At 32.7% G+C, this 23,825-nt stretch overlaps 1 protein-coding gene across 2 annotated transcripts in view; it reads left to right on the top strand.

Moving 5' to 3' along the window:
* The window catches only part of Galnt13 (polypeptide N-acetylgalactosaminyltransferase 13), a 434,224-nt gene that overhangs the window by 202,147 nt on the left and 208,252 nt on the right, over nt 1-23,825 (top strand). For both annotated transcript variants that reach the window (XM_076866162.2, XM_076866161.2), the window contains exons 3-5: nt 17,767-17,933; nt 18,398-18,605; nt 21,204-21,374. In XM_076866162.2, coding sequence (XP_076722277.1) covers nt 17,767-17,933; nt 18,398-18,605; nt 21,204-21,374 — 546 coding nt within the window. The remainder of the gene's footprint in view (nt 1-17,766; nt 17,934-18,397; nt 18,606-21,203; nt 21,375-23,825) is intronic.

Raw genomic sequence — 23,825 nt, 5'->3', positions numbered from 1 at the left:
ATAATTAAGTTACTCTACCAAGGTTCTGCTTCAAGTAAATGATACAGTCATAGTTTGAGTGCAGGCAATCTGTTGCTAAAAACCTGCCCTTTAATCTCCTTACCTCTCTTCATCTTTCCAATCTTACCCCTTCCCAAGACTAAATCTATATCTAAAAAATTTTAGCCACATGTTTTAGTCGTTGCCATTTGGGGATCATATTAATAATATGTCTTGCAATACTAGTAAGCTTCAAATTCTGCTTCATTATTTTAAAAGTGTTTTCACCAATAAGTCACTTCAGTTTCTGCTGGAGATGAAGTCACAACTTGATACCCAATGCTGTTATCATAGGAGCTGTATTCAGATGGCCTGAGATATGGAAGCTATTTGGGAACCAAAACTATCAATGTGACAAAAACCTTTGTGCTTTCTGGCCCCTCATGTGCCATGGTCAGGCCCTGTATTATCTAGGAAGGAATGGTTTCTAGCACAACTTTTGGCCCACCAAAACCTTTACAACTGATGTTTTCAGTCTCTGAGCACAGTTGACATTAATTAATTAATTAGCTCATTTATTTATGAGAGAAAGGGTGCAACCCTTTCCCCAAGACTTTTCTCCAATCTCTGGGGTAAGTGATCTTCTTGCCTCAGATTTCCAAGGAATCTGCTCCAGGCATGTCCAGCATAATCAGCTCCTGTGACTTTTAGATGTCTGTCACACTGAAACAAAGAGGCCCTGAGGAAAGAGCAAACTAATTTCTGATACATGAGGAATGAGGATATATTTTGTATGTGTCCAGGGACAAATGCAGGGCAGATCCAGTTTGTATGGCTTCAAAGTTAATTACTAAAAAAAAGAAAGTGAAGTTTTAGAGATTTGGATACATTAACTACAATAAGGGTGCTTCTTTTTATGTATACCAAATTAACAATAGAATTTAAAGTTTCTAAGGTTAAAAAAAGAAAAATAATAAAAACTGTGACTACAAAATTAGACATAGGAGCACTGAATGTGATGTGCAAGCATTCAGCTCTGAGACTATGCATCTTTGGCTTGGTGTGCAGCTTTCTCTATCCACTTTAGCGAGTACCAGAATCATGCTGACTCAACAGTTCCCCCAGAAGTGAATGTTCCCATATGTTCCAGGCACAACTTTTATCCCTGAGTCATAAATGAAAATTTTGTTTGTGTAGAAAAAAGGAAAATTTCAATTATTAGTGAAAATCATAAAGGGTATTTCTCATTGACTGATAATTTATATAATCCATTGTAGCATTTATTATAGCATATTTCAGGGATTTTAATTTTATGTAAATTAAATGTTTGATTTCATGCACAAGATTTATAGATAATTTACCCAATGATTTATTTTCTAGTGATTAACCTGGAAAGGGGTAAAAAATAAATGGAGATCAAAAAACTAGGGACAAACTAATTGCTTTGGTCATATACATCAGAAAGGAACCTCCAGTTTTCCAGCATATATATATTCTCTCAGCAATTCTAAAGTTATATTTTTTCTAGAGTTTAAGCTTTTAAGATAATTTCCTGTTTTTTTGTTTGCTTTTTTACTTCACATCTTAAAAACACACATGCACATGTACATATGTGCACATGTACATACACACAGTCATATATTTCTAAAGAATCAACTGTTATTTCAACGAATATTTATATTAAGAACTTGTTCAGAACACTGAATAACACTACTCTCACAAAACTCTTTACAATCTATTTGTATGAATAGTTTTCCAGAACTTGCAGAGGAATGAAGATAATATTAGACTAGAATCCTATAATTCTAACAAGAATCAACATCCTCCATAGATAACTAAACCAATGCAAGAAAATCAGCCCTGTTCAACTCATTAAGAAATCTGTTTCCTATGGGGAATGATATTGGCTGAATTATATGGTTACACTGTGTGCATGGATAAATAAGTAACAACTAAGTAACAACAAGTCCCACCATTATAATAATTATCATGCATCAATAAAAATGCAGGAAAAAAATAAAAATAAATTTTTAAAATAAAAAAAAAGAACTTGTAGTAGAAGTTCTGCAAATGTTGATCTCATACAAAATTTTACATATAAGAAAAAAATTCTTCACTTGAATTTTTTATTAAGGGTTCTAGTACTTTGGTGTTAATGCCACTAATAAAGTAAGTGAAACATAAGTAGCAAAGAATAAATCACCCTCACCACTATGTCCAAAGTCAGCATCTGTTGTGATTAGGATTTCTATTAAAATAACTCCTTGACTTAGGACTCTACCTAATCAAACTGTTTTGTTTTCTAGGTGGGAGTTGCTTATGACAATTGGGTTCAGGTTGATTTAGTTCCTTAAACCTGGAATATGTAGTTATGGATAATATATCATTTGAAATCTAAGGGAGGAGTGACCTTGAGTTTGTTATAATTTGACAATCACAACTGCAGTAATTTTTCCCTGGAGAGTGAAAGCCAATTCTATTTGAAACATCTAATAAAAGATACCAGTGACAAATTATTCCTTACCAGAGCATGTGGAAAAGGGAATTTGATTTCCAAGCCTATTTACTACTCTTGAAATTTTCCTTATGGCAGGGAAACTGTCTTTTAGAGCACAAAGACTGAATTGAAGGAAAAGCATCTTCAAGGAAAGCATTTCTTGTTTCTCTATATATATATACATAGAGAGAATATATATATACACACATATATATTTGTGTGTGTGTGTGTATGTGTGTGTATATATATATTTCATTTGTTTTACTTTTTATTAGCATTTTCAAGTGCAGCAGGAGGTGGCCTTTCCACCTTCCCAAGAGGCCATGCTATGGTAGACCTCCCAGAAAATGATGGTCCCTTCCAACCTTTTCCCCTCATAGTTGCAAATTCTTTTACAGTTGCTTTGTTTCTAACTTTGTTTGTTATATTACAAAAATATTAAAATGCTGTGGTTTGCTGCATTTCCCCAGTGTCTCGTCAGGCCCTTCTTTTTTGTCTTCTTTCCTCACCATTTGTTCTCCATGTGCCTGTATTCTACTCCTGCCTGCTTCCTATGCACAATTTATAGGTCGATCCCATACTCACTAGAAAAGAAAGCATTGGGTAAATTGTCTATAAATCTTGTGTATGAAGTCAAACGTTTAATTACACAAAATTAAAATCCCCAAAATATGGGGCTGGGCTGGGGCTCAGTGGTAGAGCATTTGCCTAGCATGTGTGAGGCACTAGGTTTGATTCTCAGCACTACATACACAAATAAACAAATAAATAAATAAAATATTTTTAAAAATCCCTAAAATATGCTATAAAAATTCTACAATGGATTATATACATTATCAGTCAATGAGAAAGGGCTTTGAAATATTTCATTGCTTTTCTTCATCTGTACTGTGTTATTTCAGTGAAACTCTATTCTAAATAGCCAACATCATGACAGATATTTTATAAATGATAAAGTGTCATATGTTATTTTAATCCCTAAATTACAAAATTAAGTTTATTTCTCCTGTTTCTTTTATTTTTAGTCTGTTCCTAAATGTTTCATAAGAGGGGAACATCAGTGTTTTATGTGTGCCCTGCTAGGTCCTGGATATCCTAACAAAGCAAAGTCACTTTTCAGGGAGTTCAAAGACCTGGATACTAGTCACAGCAGAATGACTCTTGTCAGATCATTTTTCCTGTTTGTGATGCACTTTCCTCATCCTTAAAATTAAGGATGGGCAGCAGTGAATCTAGATAATATGAACAGTGCAAAATGAGAGAGTAGCAAATGTACACTCAAAAAGAGCTTTGCTCATGATTATAAAAATGGTTTCCTGATGGTCTTGGTTACTTAGTATATCCCCAACCCCATCAGTCATTTCTCTCTCTTCTTTTGTCAACCTTCCACTTCTTCTCCCCAGATCATGGAGCTTAATGTCTCTATGGACATGATTTTCCAGGAAGGAAATTGGGTTAAGTGTCTGGGGACTAAATCCCAATGCTGATACCAAGAGTCTAACCCATCTGTAAACTAATGAAAAGGGAGAGCAATAAGGAAATAAATTCCAAATCTAGCCAGCACGGCTATTACTCAGGGAGAGAAGGTAGGAAAAGGAGACTGAATGAACATATGTTCTCTCTTCAAACAGGAATTGGTTCAGCAATTGTGAGTTCATGGAGCAGGTTGGATTACAGATACCACTCAGGAAATAGGAGTTTGGGTGTCAGCAGAAGAGAGAGGCAGTCTTTTAAAGAATTCTACTTCATCCCAAAAGAGTTTAAAGATAAAGTGAGAGTATGATGATTAAATAAATATTAAGGACAAAGTTATTTTTTCAAGTTTAGTTCAGGATTTGTACATTATAGAAAGAGATATTTATATTTATGAAATAAAAGAATTATAGTTCTTACTTACATTATCTGAAGATAGAATCTAGAATTACTTTTTAACATGTTAAACTATAAAAATATTCACTGTAGAATTTTAATCATAATGATTTTAAAGGATAACTCATTATTGTGGTATTTGATTTACTTTTTATTTCATTTTTATAGAATACAGATGTGCAAATTTTAATAATAAAATTAAATGAAGATATATTTTATTTTAGATAGCTCAATATAATCTCAGCAACATGTAAAGGCTGCTGAACTGATACCAGATCTTTGTGGGAGTGATTATGTTCTCTATTTTTTTCAATATGCAATTGTAGTGAATCTACTTTGATGAAATTTGTTATTTCATTTTTAATAAATCATTTAAAAATTATCTTATTACAGGTAGAAATATTTATTGCTAAGAATTCTCACTCTTAACTAGCATTGCATTAAAATTAAGAATAGATATATTTGACATTTTGATATTGCTTGCAGTCACTGAGGCATGATATTTTATGTTACATTTAGTTATAACAATTGAGGCTTAGGGCACATATGAGACGTTAATGATGGGAAGGGAAGAGTTGATATATGCAGATGGCTTTGCCCTTAGTTATCCATTACAATTCAGAAAATGCTCAGCAATACTTCATTATTCAATGTTATATATAAAAAATAGAAGCTTATTTTTTTTTGTTTTGTAGTTAAAATATAATATATATTGACACATTTGAATAAATTTTCAGGTGTATGTAGTGGGGAGACAAAGAGAAAGAAAACAAAAGAAACCATAGATAAAAGAACACATAAAATATGATATCATGGAAAAATAATTATATATCATGTACAATATTCATATGATGCAAAAACAGTTATGTGATTGATTTAGGTGGCAAAATTTACTTGTAAAAAAAAGTCAGCAATTATTTCTGTTTTATATTTTGATAATTTAGATTACACAAGTTTTTGCATGTATCAAAGCTAAGGAAACGCACATGAAAGGTGTATGTATTTAAAATTCTCATTAAAAGAAAGAAATCAAAACAAAACTCTAATAACCATGCTGCAAAATTGCAAAATTTAGGGAAGGACATGCCAATGCTTTAATATACATAAAAAAATGGATCAGAATGGATATAGGGACTCTTACAAAGAGACACCATGCTAGAATACTAGGAATGCAAAGAAAGAAAAAAAGCTACAGTGGAGAACTAGTATAACCAGGTAGTAAAATATAGTTCAAAGAAAAAGAATTCTCTAATATGATTGGAAGCAAATGAACAAAAGACTAAAATGAATGTACACACACACACACACACACACACATTCACAAAATTAGCTTTTAAACATTTTCAAAGATGATTAATTTTATTCCTGAATTTGAAAATTCAAGATAAAACTATTCTGAGATATTTTAATTTACCTATTAGACTGGAGAAAAAATTTTTAATTTATGATGACACATTTTGCTTACAATTCTATGAGAACAACTATCACATATTTATGATGTGAAGGTGAATTTCTACCACCCTTATGTTGAGGGATTTGGCAATACCTAATACAATTTTTTATGCATTTGCATTGACTTAAGTATTCTACTTCTACGAATTCACCCTGAAGATTCATCTTCAAATATGGAGAAAGTGTATGCACAAAATGTATACTAAAGGTGATGATCATAAATGGACAAAATATAACTAGTGGATTAAATTTTGATGAGATAAAAAGGCACCAATTTTCAAACTGTATCCTCACCAGGTGCTTATTTATTAAAAGGGAAACATACTCTACAGGGGAGTGTATACTTGGCAGATACTACCTTCTTTAAGTTATCACCATTAACATCAGTAATTACACAAACCAGCATTCTATCACCTGTTATGGTACACTAGGGACGCAATGTCACTTCTATTACATTTTTCCTAAAAATGCTGGCCTCAGTCTAATGATATGGAAACGCTAGGATGTACTTAAAAAGAGATTTTCACTCTGAAACATCATCTCTTTCCATAATTTGCTCTGGCTACAGAGCTTTACTTGAGAAATTGGACTTTTATTATCAATAGCTGCATCTTTATTTAAAACTGTGTGGCCCATAACCAACATATGAGTTCTCAAGCATGTATCAAGTATATAAATGTTGTATAGTCAAAGAATTCTCTACTAGAAGAATACAAAGGGAAAAAGGACCCTTTCAGGGAATCTTTCCAATCTTGTCTGGAGAATACCAGGTACAATATGAAGGAGGATTTTCCATCCCCTTCAGAATGACTCCATTCTCTCGGGGGTTGAATTACACAACAATGTACTTATATTAGAAGGAAAGGAAAATAAACATATAAAATATAGCAGAGCACAATAGTGTATACCTATAATCCTAGTGGCTCCGGGGCTGAGACAGAAGGATCCTGGGTTCAAAGTCAGCCTCAGAAAAAAAGTGAGGTGCTAAGCAACTCAGTGAGACCATGTCTCTAAATAAAATGATGTAGGGCTGGGGATATGGCTCAGTGGTTGAGTGCCCCTGAGTTCAATGTCTGGTACCCAAAATAATTATATATATATATATATATATATATATATATATATATATATATATATAGAGAGAGAGAGAGAGAGAGAGAGAGAGAGAGATAAAGTTTACTGGGGAATTAGGAAAGCAAATAGTTGACTAACTTTGGGGAAAAGATTTCATAGAGGATGTATGACAGGAGCACCACCATGGACAATATATGTGAGTTCTTCAGGTAATAAAATATTTCAAATACTAGGAATCCTTAGAGCTAGCAAAATATTAATGAATGAGAGATCTTTATTTCCTTGAGAAATTGAGATACTCAAATCTGCTGAAGAATTAAATTTGACAGTGAGAGAAGGGAGCATGAAGTGAACTCCGTGAGCTCTGTGGCACGTTTAGATGTTATCATTGGGTGATGAAGAGCCTTCAAACCTCAGGTTCAAGAGTTCGTGGGCAGAATTGTCTGTTTTGGTCTGCACTGAAGAGAATATATTTTGAGGATCAAGAATATTCCATGGACGTATGGTGACTGTATGTGATAGTGTAAGGATTTTTTTGACTCCTCATGTCAGCATCACCATTATGATGTCAACAGCAGTTACTGGCTTTGAATCTGGGTGAATAGTAGTTTTATTGCCTTAGAGACTTTTAAAAAGTGAGAGCCCCAGAGTGGTCAATTAATTTGAATAAGACCATACCTGAGGGCAGAAGCAAAACCTGTTCCAGAGTTCAGATCTATTGATAAAAAATTCAGTGCTGTTGTCATTAACAATGGAAGAATCAAAATTTACAAATGTAAGTAGCAAGTAATTTTGTAACAGAGTCACTTTAATTATAGTCTTCACATATAATGAAAAACATTCTAGACAAAGTTAAGTACTTTCAAAAGGAGAAATGAGGCTTATTCAAAGATTGCACAAAAGGAACAACTTCTTAAATTCATATTCTGAAACAACAAAGACCATTGGATTTATTTGAATAGTATTATTTTCTTTTCTATTTTAGTTGATTTTCAAAATTCAGGAGAATTCTTTGTAATACAAAGAATATTAAACTTACTTGTACAATACTCAGGGTCTTCTTTCTCATTTTATGTCCTAGGGGAAAAAAGTATTCACTTCAGGGGAGTAATAACTCCAATAGGAATATATAGTTGCCAATTTCTGGTAGAAACTAGAGCAATAATTAAAGCAATAATAATTTTTATTTTTTAATACAACTCAGATGACAGTTGAGTGTACTCTGTCTGTTAAATATGAGTCAGTTGAAACCCCAGGGGAATTATCAGTGGACATTAGAACTCTTCCCAGGATTTCTTCAGTTACTTGGTGGACTTAAAGCCCTGTGATTGCTTTTGTGATTATTTCCTGTGCTCCTCAATATTTTAGTTCAGACACTAAACTTGGCTTCTTTCCCAAATTAGAGATATAGTCATGAAACCACTATTATAATTCATTTGTGAACAGCCTAAATTTAATGGACAATGGGAGAGGAGATGGAATTGAATTACAACGTGGTAATCAAACTTGAACTTCAGACATTAGTCACTTTTAAAGATCTTCCTGCTAATCACGTCACTGAGAAAAGCCCACTGGCCTTCTTAGTCTTACATTAGTTTACTGCTCACCTCCCTGTCTTGGCTCTTTTTTACTTTTCTTTATATCCTCCATCTCAAGCCTCTACCCACATGAAGCAAAGGTGAAGTTCTCTACTCTTGTTTATTCAAATAATTTAATAATTGCTTCTGTTTGGGATATCCAATCCCTCATAATGATGCTTGCTTCTCCAAAACATCAAAGAATTCTCCCTAACAAAGGTAGTTTCTTCCCGAAGGGCAATGACAGAGCTAGCTAATAAAACAGTAAAATACTTCCTTAACCATGAAACTTACATGTGTTCATGAGTTAAAATATATAATGACATCTCCCATGTAGTTGCCCTGGAAGAATCACGTTTCTATCAGTTTTTGCTTATGTAAATCACTTCTGTTTTTGTTTGGTTTGATTTGGTTTACATTGCTCTTCTTCTAGTTAGTAGTGTTATGAGGCACTGGATTAATTTACAAATGACAAAGAAACATTTATTTTTTAAAGAATCTCTACTAGTAACCAAAGTTCTTCATAAAGCCTCCTTAAGGATTCTTGCTTGCGAAGCTTTATTTCTACAAAGAGGACAGTGGTACAGTGGGTTACAAAATGCATTTCTTTGTCAGTGAAATGCTGTGTGAACTGAAACACACTATCTGGATGTTTGTTTGAATTTACTCTTCTGTATTTTTAATTCAAATAGGACATCTATGTCTATATGCAATTAAAAAAACACAGATATACTAACATATACATGTTACAAATATATAGATATATGTGTACATACACACATAGTTTACAAATGCATACTATATATATAAAGTGCTGACCCAAATACTTTGCACATATTACCTCCTCCACCTCCTCCCTCTCCTCTTTCTCCTTCTTCTCCTCCTTCTACGCCTCCTCCTTCTCCTTCTTCTTCATCTTCTTCACTTTCATCTTCTATCATCTTCCATTTTTTCAGCAAAGGAAAGGGAGGCACAGTTAAAAAATATAGTCTGACTCTGGATACCTACTGTCCCATTCTGATTCTTGGGTAGTAACATCATCTCAGTCTCCAGAGGTTATGTCAGTGTCATTTTCTCACCTTGGCTATGTTTAAGATCCAAGCAATGATGGGTATTTACTGTTCTAGGTTTCAGAATCATTATTACTCTAATAATCACTGTAGGAAATTTCTTCACATGAAAGACCTATTTATTTCTATCCAGAGATACTAGAAGAAAAATACATTATCATGTTTATTAGTCATGTGGTTTAATTAAGATCCTGGTGTCACGTTGTCATCAAAATTTTCCCTGAATTATAAAAACCCTTATCCCATGTGCAAAGAAGGAGAATAGCAACTTTTGAGGCCATGCAGCCTCATCAATCAGCCCCACCATTTGGAAACATGTTTGTGACTGAACATCAAGTTCTTATCAAATGGGAGTGATAATATAACTATTTCACAAGAAATATTGTGTGGATTATATTTTCTTCTAGTCACATGTCAATAGAATAACCTGTTGATGGAAACATGATTCATTTTGTCCTGCAATAAAGAATAGCAGCCTAACAGGTAGTCTTAGTATAATGGAAAGGGAAGGCCAAGGTAATCATTCACAGAGATGGGCAGTCTGGGCTTAAGCAGCTTAAGACAGGGTTTTCAATGCCAGTATCTCATTGAAATTTGGGAAATTATGTGACATAACATTCAGGATTGGTAGACATAATGAGGAAAGCATCTTGATGTCAACTAATAAGCAGGCAGTCTGTCCAGTTAAAAAATATATTATCTGGTGAAGAGGATTGTTTGCTTATATGAATGGTTCTTCATCTTGAGAAGGAGACTGAACATTTTATTGTTTGAATGAATTTATTTTGTGGAAGTTCTTGAAGCATGAAATGAAATTATTTATGTTATTTATGAGGTTATAACCCTACCATGGCCCTGAGGCTTATCCTATGTAATTATAGGAGGTCTCAGTTCTCAAGGTCAAGTGAGACAATCCATATAAAACACATAGTACAATGACTGCACCTAATTAAGAAATGAATAAAAGTTACCCACTTACTATTCTCTCCCATATGTGTTTTCTAAATCATGCTTAACTAGTGGGAAACATGCCTAACCTTGGCTGAGATTGAAAGATTTTGTAATCAGATAGAATACCAAAGTAGAGACAATGTCAGGGATCGTTCCAATTTGATTAGTCAGAGGGGTTACATGTTGACAGAGTCAGATCATGGATGTTCAAAAGCTGCCAAGAAGCAGAGACAAAATGTAACTCTGGGTTCTTTGAACACAAAATATTAATCAGAAAGTAAGGTAAATAAACAAAAAATCTAAAAATGAGCAGCTACAGCTGAAGAGAACTTGGGATTAGGGGCAAAAATGCTTTAGAAGGACCCAAGGAAAGAAAAAGAGCTTCCATTGCATTGGCCTGAAGTTAAGCAGACAAATAAAGCTGTTTTCAAGCCTAAAGCATCTACAAACCTAGATATATGATTCAACCTGTGTTGGATATGGGGAATAAAATGGAAACTTGGCCACAGAAACTGCAAACAAGTTAGTAAAACTATGGCAATGGTGAGAATCCCACCAGGAGCAATGCTGGCCAAGTAATTTTAGAGACCTTATATGTAATATCTATTTAGTGTGCCATGAGAATAATAATAAATGACATTCACATAATTTCTTTATAATTTTATTTGTGGTCCTCAGAATTTTTGCAATATAGATATCATGATGAGTTTACCTTAATTCAGATAATGACAAAATTGAAGATTGGAGTTTACTGGAAGATTGTAAATGGCAGATGAGGGAGACAATCATTCACAGATCTTGCCTGGGACTATTTCCAATATGTCCAAATAGGAATTATATCCCTTAGTAAGAAATGCATTAGAATAGAACATAATAACTTGCAGACCTATTTTCTTGTTTATAATCTTTCCTTTCCCTATCACTTGCCTATTAATTTGTCTGGATCTGAAGAAATGGAAAAGCAGAATGAAGATGCAAAATTTTTTGAAAAATTTATATTTCTACACATCTAATGCAAATTATAATAATATAGAGATATGACTGGAGTGTTGACCTGATAACTCATATAATAGTCTGTTTTTTATAATGTGAAGTTTTATATATTCAATTCCTTATTAAATATATTTTGTGGCACACAGGATGCTAGATTCTACAAAAATTAAATAAATAAGATAAACCTTCCTACTTTTCTGCTTTTAAAGTATCTCCTAGTCTATAGAATTAGATTTATTTTAAAAGTTATTTACTTCCACTCAGTAAGTAAAAGTATTGAGACACATGCAATGAGTGGGCTGTGGAAGAGACATGAATAATTTTGTATGGGATTAGAGTAGGTTTGAGAAAGAAATTCCCTGGCTTCCAACCTCAGATCCCCATGATATTATTTCAAATAGAAGCCAAGAACTGAGGCAGTATTTGAAATGTATTCTGCTGGATAACAACCCTTTCACTCTATACCCACTAATACAGAGAAAATAGAGCCAGGAATGGATCTAACGGATCTGATGGCAAATAGGCCAAGGATGACTATAGCCTACACTTGGACTTTAAAACAGAACTATTTGGGGAAGATTAAAATTTAAAAAAAAAAAAAAAAGTTTGATTTTTAAAAAATTTAAATTACTAAAGAAATTAAGACATAGGAACTTACTCTTGGAATTCTTAACACATTATACATATGAATCAACCTAAGGAAACCCATGCTTTATTTTCCTTAAGGCCCCAAGCTGTTCAATTTTATGAAACGAAGTGCTTTCCTGTTGCCCAAATTTTCTTTTGCATGGGTGCTTTGGAACATGATGCAGTTTCTCTCTTTGGATATGAATATTTATTAGGAAATAGAAACCACACATAATTCTACAATTATTGTAGCTTTTAAAAACAAGAAATATATAGGGAACTTGTATTGCCAGTCTTTATTTTAATTATAATTATTAATCTTTTTTGATTCAGGAAGTAAAAGGTAACCACTGGCACACTGAGAAGCAATCCAAACAAGTGTTGACAGGCTTGGTGTGGAGTTCTAAACCACTATGTAATTATGGATCTTTGTGATTCACAGTCTCATCTTCTAGTCAATTTTTCTTTCTTTGATGTGGCATGTTGTGTTCCATAGCTTATCTAAAAACATCAATATGCTTTTGAAAAGGATAAAATCAAATTGTAACAGTTTATGTTCCCATAATGTGTGCATAGCCAAGGGGAAAGATGGTAAATAGGCATGCTATCTCACAGTATTTCTGTGTTACAGACATTGGAAACATGATTCTACCCTCACATTCTTACCCAAGTACAGCAATAGGATTTTTCTAAATATTTCTAAATCCACAGAAAAGGGACAGAAGAATGGAACATCTGTGTACATCTAGGTGACAGAAGAGGTTGTAAAGGAAGTGGGGAACTTTCTGACTCTGCACACCTATAATTACAGAAAATAGTGTCATCTTAATTTCATCTGATATAAAAAGAGATATTAACCTAGGGCATTTTATCTTAAAATATTGATGTAGGCAAAAGAAGGTTTTACATATTTACGAGTATATCTTTGGATTAAATAAATTTATGTGGCAGCTCTTAACTTTGACTTCACAAAGTATATTTTTTATATCTAATCTACATTGTGTAAAATAAAAATCCCATTATCCACATCCATACCCCAGACACTTTAATCACAGTCTCTGTGATTGAAACCCACACACTTAGCATTTTTCAATCATGTGGGGTAATTTCATCAATCAGACAGTGTTTGGTGTAACTGATAAATCATTAAAGAATTAAAAGGAAATAAACTTTTACTTCAAGTATTACTAATTCAGCATTTCAATGCAGGGTTTATAAGAAATTCTGCCATGTTAAAATTTATGAATTCACTGGAAAATCAGATCTCAGGAACTTGCTTTGATGAGTGGACATCAATTGCTACTGCAGTCTGCTACTTTTAATCAAAAGTTAGTTTACATTTACCTGTTCTGAGCTGTACATTTTTTTTTCATTTTGCATGTCTAAAATCATGATGAGTTATATAATCAATAGTTAGTTATAATATTACAACCAGTTGGCAAGAGATACATAGGCAGTATTTCTTAAGCATATGTGAACATGGTTCTTGCTGCTTGTATAGTCTTTGTGTCAGTTCAGTTATGTGTACTCTTTATACGTGTTGAAATTGTCAGTTGACACTTCTTCATATTGATTGCTTTATGATTTAGACTAGAATAAAGAATTGTCTAAAAAGAAAGGCACGAAATTGCAGCAAAATTAAATTTCATATGATGAAACAAACATTTTATTGTTAAAACATTGACTACAATTCTGTATTTTTTATTTATTTTTTAATCTTTTTTTGCTAATCATTAGCTAAGCAAGTTATGTAACCTTGCTTTTTATGTCAACTTGGGACCAACTGTGTTGGCATCTCTAAGGATCTTGTTAGAGATGCTGAACCGTGGGCTCATCTCTGATCTACAAATCAGAATCTGGGTTTTAACAAAATCCCTATATAATTCATTTTTACCTTAAAGTTTGAAAATCACTTTATATAAATTTATAAAAACTTTATTTTACTGGGCAATATATCCACAGAGTAAAACTTTTATATTTTACTACTGAGATATGAACTGAGCATTTGCCTCCCATCTGCTATGCAATGCAGCTTGAAAGTGGTGAAAAAAAAACTTTAAAAAGCACCAGGACACTATGTGGTTGACTCAAAAATTAAGCATGGCAATATTCATTGACATCAAGTTCCAAATGAAAGCTCTTCTATAAGCTCTATTTAACTTAGATATTTTTTTGATTGCTTTTGTGATATGGGAAATTTAACCTAGAGGTGCTGTACGACTGAGGTACATCCCTAGGCTTTTTTTTTTTTTTTTTTTTTTTTTTTTTGAGACAGTTTTTCTAAGTTGCTGATGCTGGCCTTGAACTTGTGATCCTCCTCCCTTAGCTTCCTGAATAGCTGGGATTATAGATGTGTGCCAAGGCATCCCTCTCTCTATTTAGGTATTAAATAGATTCTACTGATAAGAGAAAATTGTTCTATAGTTTATTTGGCAGCATTATTTTTCTTTTGAAGTGGTACATAAAATCATGTTGTAACTTAGAACACAATGACTTTGATAAAATGCAAACATTAACACCAGTGCAATATATCACAAATCCATTAGATATCATGAAAATTATAACTCTTTTTCCTACAGATGTGTGTATTTGAGATAACTGGATAAAGTGACATAGAAAATATTTAATGTGTATAGCTTAAAATTTATCCTACTAATTATTTTATTATTAACTAAGTCTTCTCTGATAAATGACATTTTCCAAAGTTATTGCAGTATACTTGAAAAATAACAATTGCATATACTTAGATGTAAAGCTTGAAGTATTGATATACATAACTATTAGGAAATGATTACTATAATCAAGCTAATTAAAATAATCAGCTCAATGTATCACTATAATTTTTGTGGTAGGAAAGCAAGATGAATTATCTTAGTACAATTTAAGTATATAGTGCACAATCATTAATATAATCATTGTACTATACATTAGATTTCTAGAATTTATTCATCTAATATACTGAAACTTTATTCTCTTTGATGAATGACTGTTTATATAAGAAGAAGAAGAATTAATAAACCTATTATTCACATTTTATTTATATGCTACATTAAATAATGACAGTGTATATTTGCTCTAAGTTAATACAGTAGCTACATTAATAGTAAATTAGCTCATTATAACTTTGATACATATAATAAATATAAAATTAACACTTGTAAGTGAATTTTTTAACCACAAAAATAAACTTGATAAATGGTTTAAGATGTTGGACCTAAATATCTGCTTTTAGTTTGATATTTTAAATAATTTATCTATATTCATATCTCATCCATATGTTCTTAATTGGCATTTAGTGTAACCAATGAAATTTCTATTTTTAAAAAAGTCACTTTTATTCTAAATGACATTGAGAACACTTTATTCACTTAAAGTCTTGGGTCAAGTCAGTGGTTGCTGACTATTAGACTGTCTACATCCTATTTTTTCCAAATTTAATTATTTATTTATGATGATCTTTGTCATACTTTGTGCTTGGCATGCTGAAAGTAATGGAATTTTTTGTTAAAGCAGAAGAGTAGGTTTTGAAGACAGTGATAGAATTAAAGAGCCAAGCCCATCTTACCTACCTAGATGGCTTTCTCAGCCACATCATGTTGAGCTGCCTGGAGATACAAGTCAAATGATGAACAGGCAAGGGAGATCAATTGAATTTTGCCACCAGAACAGGAAGAGATAGCTATGAGTTCAAATGCTTCTTCCAAAACTTACATTTTGATTTTCTAGGGCACAGTATCTTTTGTATTGTAGATACTTAGTAAATACTTTTTAAATAAAAATATGCTGAAAATTGTTATGATTGTGGGTTATGCCCATTCTTAACTGAGTATTGTGCAGATGTCAATGAACAGGCCATTTTTAGGCTGTTTTAAATGATTAGGAGATCATTTGAGACAGGCACACAATATATTTTGTTTTATTATGTGCCTTCATCTCCAACATCTTATTAGGGTTTTTCACTAACTTATGAAGTAAACAAATTTTAATAATGCCACTTTGTGTTGTTAATATAATAGGTTGACACAAGCAGCAGGGGATATCTGGTTTATATTATCTTATAGAATCATTTTCATTTTTTAGGCCCTCCGTACCTTATATTTAAAAAAAAAAAAATAGCTTAAAGTGAATATACTTTTATTTTGCTCCAGATGCCCTGTGGAATATTTTGCACTCTATAATCATGATGATTTAAAATTACATGACAGAAATGTCTGATTGTTGACAAATTAATGGGGAATACCCTTTGCATGTGAAATCTGGCATGATCACTTAGAGTATTGCACATATTATTTATCAAACCTACCTTTTCGTAGCAATTGCTTGAAAGGTAAAATCTGGACATATTTGGATGTGTAAGCAAAGTTGAAAATTTTTCTGAAAGCATGAAGGTCAGAAATAATGACCATCATTTTATAGTTCTTCATGAACCTGTGTCTTCCTGAGACCAGCAGCATCTGAATTACCTGGAGGCTATTTAGAAGTACAGAATCATGCAAAGCGTGGGGAGAGTCCCACCTTTCTAAGCTCAGGGACCACACAGGTCCACACAGCATGGAGCTAATTGCTACCTTGATACAGGGGAGCATACCTATATAGAGTACCCACAACAACACCACAAGGACCATGCCTACAGAGGTACACACCTGGGAATGGTAGGGGTTCTAGATTGCCAGCGACATCAGGTAGGCCCCAAAGAGCAAGCCCCACAGAGAGAGACCTCACAGCATTACCAGGGACCTTGATGAGGACTGGCTCACCCTTGCCTCCACAGAATCACCACCAGTAGGCCCAAGTTCCTCAGCACCTCAAGCACAGAAATGTATGAGGGGAGACTCCAAAACTCTGAGAAGTCTCTCACCACTACAGGCAGCTCCACCAGATCCTATTGACCACAGCCCACATGACCATGCAGAGGAAGGCCACCAGCAGGTGGATTAGCACCAGGCAACCCAAAGAGGATGCTGTCTTTGAGCCAAATGTGGGCCCTCCAGGCACTGGTGAAGGTCACAGTGCACTCTTTTCCTCAGGCAGTGTCCATGCACGTTAACATTTCAGAAGTGCTACTAGTCAATTATTTTTTTCTGATCTCCAGTAAACAGGAAATTTTAGGGGCAAGATCTTGACTCCCAAACCTTGTCTTGAAATTAGACATGGTTTATGGCATTTTCAAATGGAATCGAAATCATACATGATTTGATTCTAGAACAGAAAAGCAATCTCCATTTTACATGCTTTAAATCCCTGTAGAATCATGTCTATTTATGTTCTTGTGAATTTTTGACTTATATAATATTATTTTTTTTCCCAAACAAAGAATAAAAATTACAGCCACTAAATGAATTCAACTGTCTCTGTTGTACTGGGTCTTTTATTGACAGTCTCAGAATGTTATTTTAGCTTTCTCAGATTTTTTTTCTTAGACTTGTGGAAATCATGCTGCTTTGTTCTCTGCAGGAGTTAAAATAAAATATTAGTAATTATGCATATTTAATTTTCAAAAGGCCAAGTGATTACTCATAGCACTTTTTAAAAAGGAAAATGATTTCAGATATTCATAAAATGTTTCCTTGGTAAGGGGTTTTCAAGTCTAAAGTTGAGTTATTATGAATACTTTTTCTCATGATGATCAGAATGAAAAATGAGTTTATTAACATTCTTCTTCTTTTTTCTTTTCCAGATGCAAGACAAAAGTCTACCCTGATGAACTTCCCAACACAAGTGTAGTCATTGTGTTTCATAATGAGGCTTGGAGCACTCTCCTTAGAACTGTTTACAGTGTTATAAATCGCTCCCCACACTACCTGCTCTCTGAGGTCATCTTGGTAGATGATGCCAGTGAAAGAGGTATAAAATATTTTTCTTGTACTTATTTTATTTTAAGGCTTTATTATGGTCAAAAAGATAGCCAAGCAATGATCTGTATTTTGCTTTATAATCAATCAACATCCTATCAAATTTTCATCAGTATATTTTGACAGTGTTCAGTCCAGGAAAAATTAACTAACTCAGTTTTGTTATTATCCTTTTTGGTCTTTATTAACCTAAGAGATCAACCAAAATGACTTTCAAATATATTCCTTTTTTTCCCCCATCAATTGCTTATATTGAAAATTTATATCACTGAATATATAACATTAATTAGCTAGTGAAATTTCTTATATTATTCTCCCTAATACAAAAAAACAAATACTCTTAGATTTGGTCACCATTTTTGTATGTTGTATTTCTGCCTTTGAAAGTATCTCTACTCTGTCTTAAAAGTTTCATTTTTTTGAAATAAAAAAAAATTTTCTCATTGCATGTTACAGATTTTCTCAAGTTGACATTAGAGAATTATGTGAAAAATTTAGAAGTACCAGTAAAAATTATCAGGATGGAAGAGCGCTCTGGGTTAATACGAGCCCGTCTTCGAGGAGCAGCTGCTTCAAAAGGGCAGGTCATAACTTTTCTGGATGCACACTGTGAATGCACATTAGGGTGGCTGGAGCCCTTGCTGGCGAGAATAAAGGAAGACAGGTAGGGATTCCTGTGTTATGTCTGCATGGGTTATGACTGAACCTGTGAGGACAGTTTCAGCTGTCCATCAGAATTCTCTTCCAAGTTGCTATTTTCAGAAAGTTTACTTCATTGTTTTTTTTCTTTTCTTTTCTTTTTTAAATGTTTTTCTTTATTTAATACAAAAGATTGGCTTATTCATGTTGAACATTAGTGTTTAAGAAATAAATAATTCAAACCATAAAAATGTGCTGAATATTTACTTTTTAAGTGAAGGAAATCAATCTGAAATAGTACAATATGTTATAAGCACATTTCCAAAGCAAATTTTTGTGTCCTCACAAACCCAGAGTGAAGTAGGTAATGTAGATGTTCTTATCTGTAACTTATAATAGGGAGTAAAAAAGAAGATACATACCTTGTGCCAATATCGGGAACAATTGTTTAGTTCTTCCTACTCTCTCACCAGGGTCGCTTACTGCATCAGTGCCCTCAGTCAGAGTCTAGTTCAAAATCACTTTGAGGTTTTTAAGAATAAACACACACACACACACACACACACACACACACACACACACACACACACTGCCAAAATAAATCAGGATTTAAAAAAATCAGAGATCATAATTTTAATAGTATTGGCACTTTCTACATATAAATTGTGAAATTTTAAAACTGAGTAACTCTCTACAGAAGTTAAGAACCCTCATGCATATCTACATTTATTTCTGATGATGAAGCTATGAAGTACAAGCTTTTTTGCATATATCAATCAACTTTGGTGAAAATTCTAAACACTTAATGAAGATAACTAACACTAAATGCCATCTGATGCAATAACAAAGCATTACATACCAACTCATTTATATATTTATCATATATAGTAGGAGAGTCTTTCTAGAATTAAAGTTTTTAGTTAGATGCTCCAGTGAGGGGCTGCTTAGTCTGAGCTTGTTCAACCACATCACATAAATGGCAGGATTTGGAACTTGCCAGGAAGATGAATAGAGGCTGTCAGTAAAATGAACCACAGCAGTTCAAGAAAGCAGTGAGAACCTTTTAGTCAACTGAAGGTAATACACAGCTAATAACATTTTGTGTGTTGTATAGTACCCACAGGAGAGTAAGACGGGCAAAGTAGAATGAATCTGGAACATAAAATGCATTACTGGCAACTTTTCAAATGTTATACTGCTTTGTAAATGCATGTATTTCACATTCAACTTCAGAAATTTTTTAATATAATGTTTCATTATGGTCACACATTAGGCACGTTTATTATTACTAACAATGTATTTGTATTACATTTGTATATAGTGAACTTCTATCTCTTATCCTGATTATAAATTCTAATATTGCCATAACTAGACAATAAAGTCTGTTCAAAGTTATTAGATCTAATTTCTTCTTTCTCCAAGTTAAATCTAATGAGGAAAGAAAGATAATGACTTTGTTGTGTTTAGAATCACCAAGAAAGTTTTTCAAGACCAGGTGCATCCTGCTGATTTCAGAGAACTTCAGGGTTGGCCAATAGTGTGAAACATGAAACTAAGTTAATAGTTTTGATGATCCTAGTGTTACAAATCAAGAAGAAATAATGGGCAATGCTTCATTTCTTTCTACATCTATGGGTTACTTTGGAGCCTGTTTGTATATTTGTCTCCTACCTAATATGAAAAAAAAAAAAAACCCTCTTGTTTTTAGAATTAGCTACAATCAATGCAATCCTGGGGAGACCTGGACTTTTACTTGTGTAGATGACAGAAAGTTTAGCTCACAAGAAAACACATAAACTGGGAGTAGGGGAAGAGTGAGAGAAGGCAAAACATAGATTAAAAGAGTACCTAATGATTTCCCCAAGTAAAGTGTTCTAAAACCTACCATCTTAAAAGTTACTATCAAGAACATAAAACATCCTGGCTTTCTTTAGGAGTAGGAGAAAACATGAGACTAAAATGGCTAATGTTTCCCTGTCTTAAAATTTCATCTGGATTGTTAACAACTGGAAATTCTTAGTTATAGGACAGTTGACTCAGAAATTGTCATAAACCTGTTTTTCTTCATGGGAACCTTTACTTATTCTGATAGTTCATGATGTTAATTGTTTCTGTTTGTTGTGTTTCCTAGTAGGTGTTTTCTTCATGAAGATTTTCTCAGAACCCTTACTTTAACATAACCAATCCAATTTGAAAGGCAAACTATCAGACCTAATTTTTTAGCATCCATTTCCCTCTCCCTATATTCTATCACTTTTCAGTGGGCTGTAGCTGAAATGATGAATAATCTCAAAATGAATCTACTAATCATGCTGTGGGTGGAGGTTTTATAAAAAATAGATCATTCTCACCCTGCTGAGTTAGTACTTGGAATACACTTGGAAATCAACTTGAAGGTCAATTCATGTATTTGATTAGATTTTACATGATAACATAAAGTTTACTATCAGAAAGATATAATAAAAGGAAATAATTTCCTAGAGAAAAAGGACAAAATAAAATTAAGGCATACTTAAGTCACAAAATAATTAAATTATATCTTAGCCGATAAAACCAATTTAAAGAAGCTAATGTAGCATTTAAATGATTGTTCATATGTAAACTGGTTTTAATTTTTCTTCAGGAAAACTGTCGTATGCCCCATCATTGATGTGATTAGTGACGATACCTTTGAATATATGGCTGGGTCAGATATGACTTATGGGGGTTTTAACTGGAAACTAAATTTCCGCTGGTATCCTGTTCCCCAAAGAGAAATGGATAGGAGGAAAGGAGACAGAACGTTGCCTGTCAGGTAAGTCGTACCAAACAATGAATAGCATGTGTGTTTCTATAAAAGTTAAATAATATTATAAATTTTTGTTCTAATATTTATCCTTCTACAGTCCTAAATTTATTATTCCTGTGTATACATACATGATTGTAAAGGGTAAAATGTATGTATATGATAAGTTAATATGGGAAAACTGAACTATTTGTAGAAATGCCAAATATGCTTTAAAGGTTTATGTATTATTATATTCAAAATATATTTACTGCAAATTTTATGTGACAGGAATGTGCAATACTGGATACATCAAGGAAATATATGTCTTATTTAGAAGTTTATGCTTCATAGTAGAGATATTCTCAAAATTGAATTAACAAAAAATGTTTTGGTACATATCTAAATTTATCATCCTTTAAATGGTTATCTTCATTTAGAGACAATGTAAAGAACCATATGGAAAACTTTAGTATATTAACAATTTTGAAGAATTTATTGTTGGTTTCAAATTACTTCAAATAGCTACTTAATTTGGAATATTTTTAGTAAAATATTTATATTCCCTTAATAAAAAAGAATATTATGCATATTTGGCTGTCTAGATAAGTATTATTATCACAAAAGTATCACCTTCCTAATTTAACACATTGCTGTGTACTTCTTACCTACAATCAAAAATTGGTTTCCTAAAAATTTTTGGAGGAAATATTCACTAATTTAACTCTTTAAAGTTGAATTCGGCAAATCATCATTCTATTGTAACAATAGAGAAATATCCTAAAATTCTAAAATAACATACATATAATCCATTCTATTAAAAATACTTTCTGGCAAACTACTGAGAGCATGATCTATTCATTGTTAACTACTTAATAATCAAAAACTAATCTTAAAAATTGTCTAATAGAGGAGAGCAGCTCTAATAACTTGTTATTGAGTAATAAAAATTATCAGCTATTAACTTCTTAAGGAAATACTACCCCATCAGCTAGAATGGAATGTGACTCCTAAAATTTGCATAATGACAAGTAAATTATTATGTCAATATTTAAAGCATAATTTAGTGGTTTTTAAATCTTGTGTCATCATCACTTTCACCCAGTTCTAATAATAGTTACCTTTAACAACCTGAGTAAATATAGTGTCTCATACATAAAACCACCATTATTAGAAATCCCCTTTAGCTAGATCCTGGCTTCATTTAGTGTTAGCTGGTTTTTAAGCTTCAAAGCCCAAATGAAAAATATCAAAATGCTTGACCAATGCACTTAAATATAAGTAATGTGTTTATTGATTTGAAAAATGAATTTTATAAGGATACACATTTATACTTGTTTAAAAAAAAACAAGATTTTTTTAAACTTCATTTTCTCAGAGTCAAAAGATACATAGTTAAGGTAGCTATCCATTCATAGTAAGAAATTACTGATCTGATTCATGGACGTAAAGATCTACACAGAAATCAACCATAATTACTCATTTTTCATTAAGTGAAACAAAAGATGAATCACCCAGCTCTCTGTATTTAACCAGAATTCATGTGGTTTTATTGAAGTAACGTGAGAATAATAAAAGTCTCAGCATTTTATTTGCCTAGTAACTACACACCATTTCATTTTCTAAAATACTGAAGAAGCTAGAGGAAGAGAAGTGGAGAAACTGCAGTGTCTGCTGAAGTTTCTAGATTTTTATGGCAAAAGGTTAATTAATTCACTGGCTCAGTTGTAACAGCCTGCAGGTAATTTTCATCAGCATAGCTGTGATGTGAACTTTCTTTGTACTTGTAATCTATTACTTGAAGATGTGATCATTTTTCTCACATTCATACAAATAGATAAATCATTCCAGGCGTTGAAGATAATTTTTTTCCCACATGATTAACAGAATTCTGAATAGCTAAAGAGATTAAAATGAGGTTGAAATTTTAGTTTTCTTAGTGGAATGCTTCATTTAAAATGTCACTAATGACAGTACTTTGTAGTCATCATACTTGGCTGGTCATCATATAGAAATACAATCATGTATCTGCAAATAGTACCAACTTGAACTGGTGGCCTACATTCAGTGATACTACATTTAGAGTCCAGCTAATAATGGTTATACTTTTTTTTTTTTTTGGTCAGTCTTTAGTCCTTAGTGTTTTCTTTCTCATAATAGATGGAGTATGTGAAGTAAGTTTTTAAGTTATGAGTATGGAATAATAGCATGAGTCTTGAATATTTAGTCTGATTTAATCAGTAAAGTCTCTTGACATGTTAGTAAATTGTATGAGTTTTTAGGAATGTCTCAATTATGCATCCAACAATAGAGTACACAAATTGTTAAGCCAGAGGTCATAACTAGGAGCTTGTGTGCCAAAAAGTGCCTGGTAGTTGTGTTTTAGTTGGACTACAACATAGTGTTTTGTCTTTTCAAAAATTAGCATCAGTTGTAAATGAGAAGTATTAAATAACATCTGGGTTTCCAGCTATTGAGTAG

The sequence above is a fragment of the Callospermophilus lateralis genome, chromosome 9, assembly GCF_048772815.1.
Source record: "Callospermophilus lateralis isolate mCalLat2 chromosome 9, mCalLat2.hap1, whole genome shotgun sequence".
Lineage (NCBI taxonomy): Eukaryota > Metazoa > Chordata > Mammalia > Rodentia > Sciuridae > Callospermophilus > Callospermophilus lateralis.
Note: the sequence above shows the minus strand (reverse complement) of the source record. Positions and strands in the feature narration are given on the sequence as shown.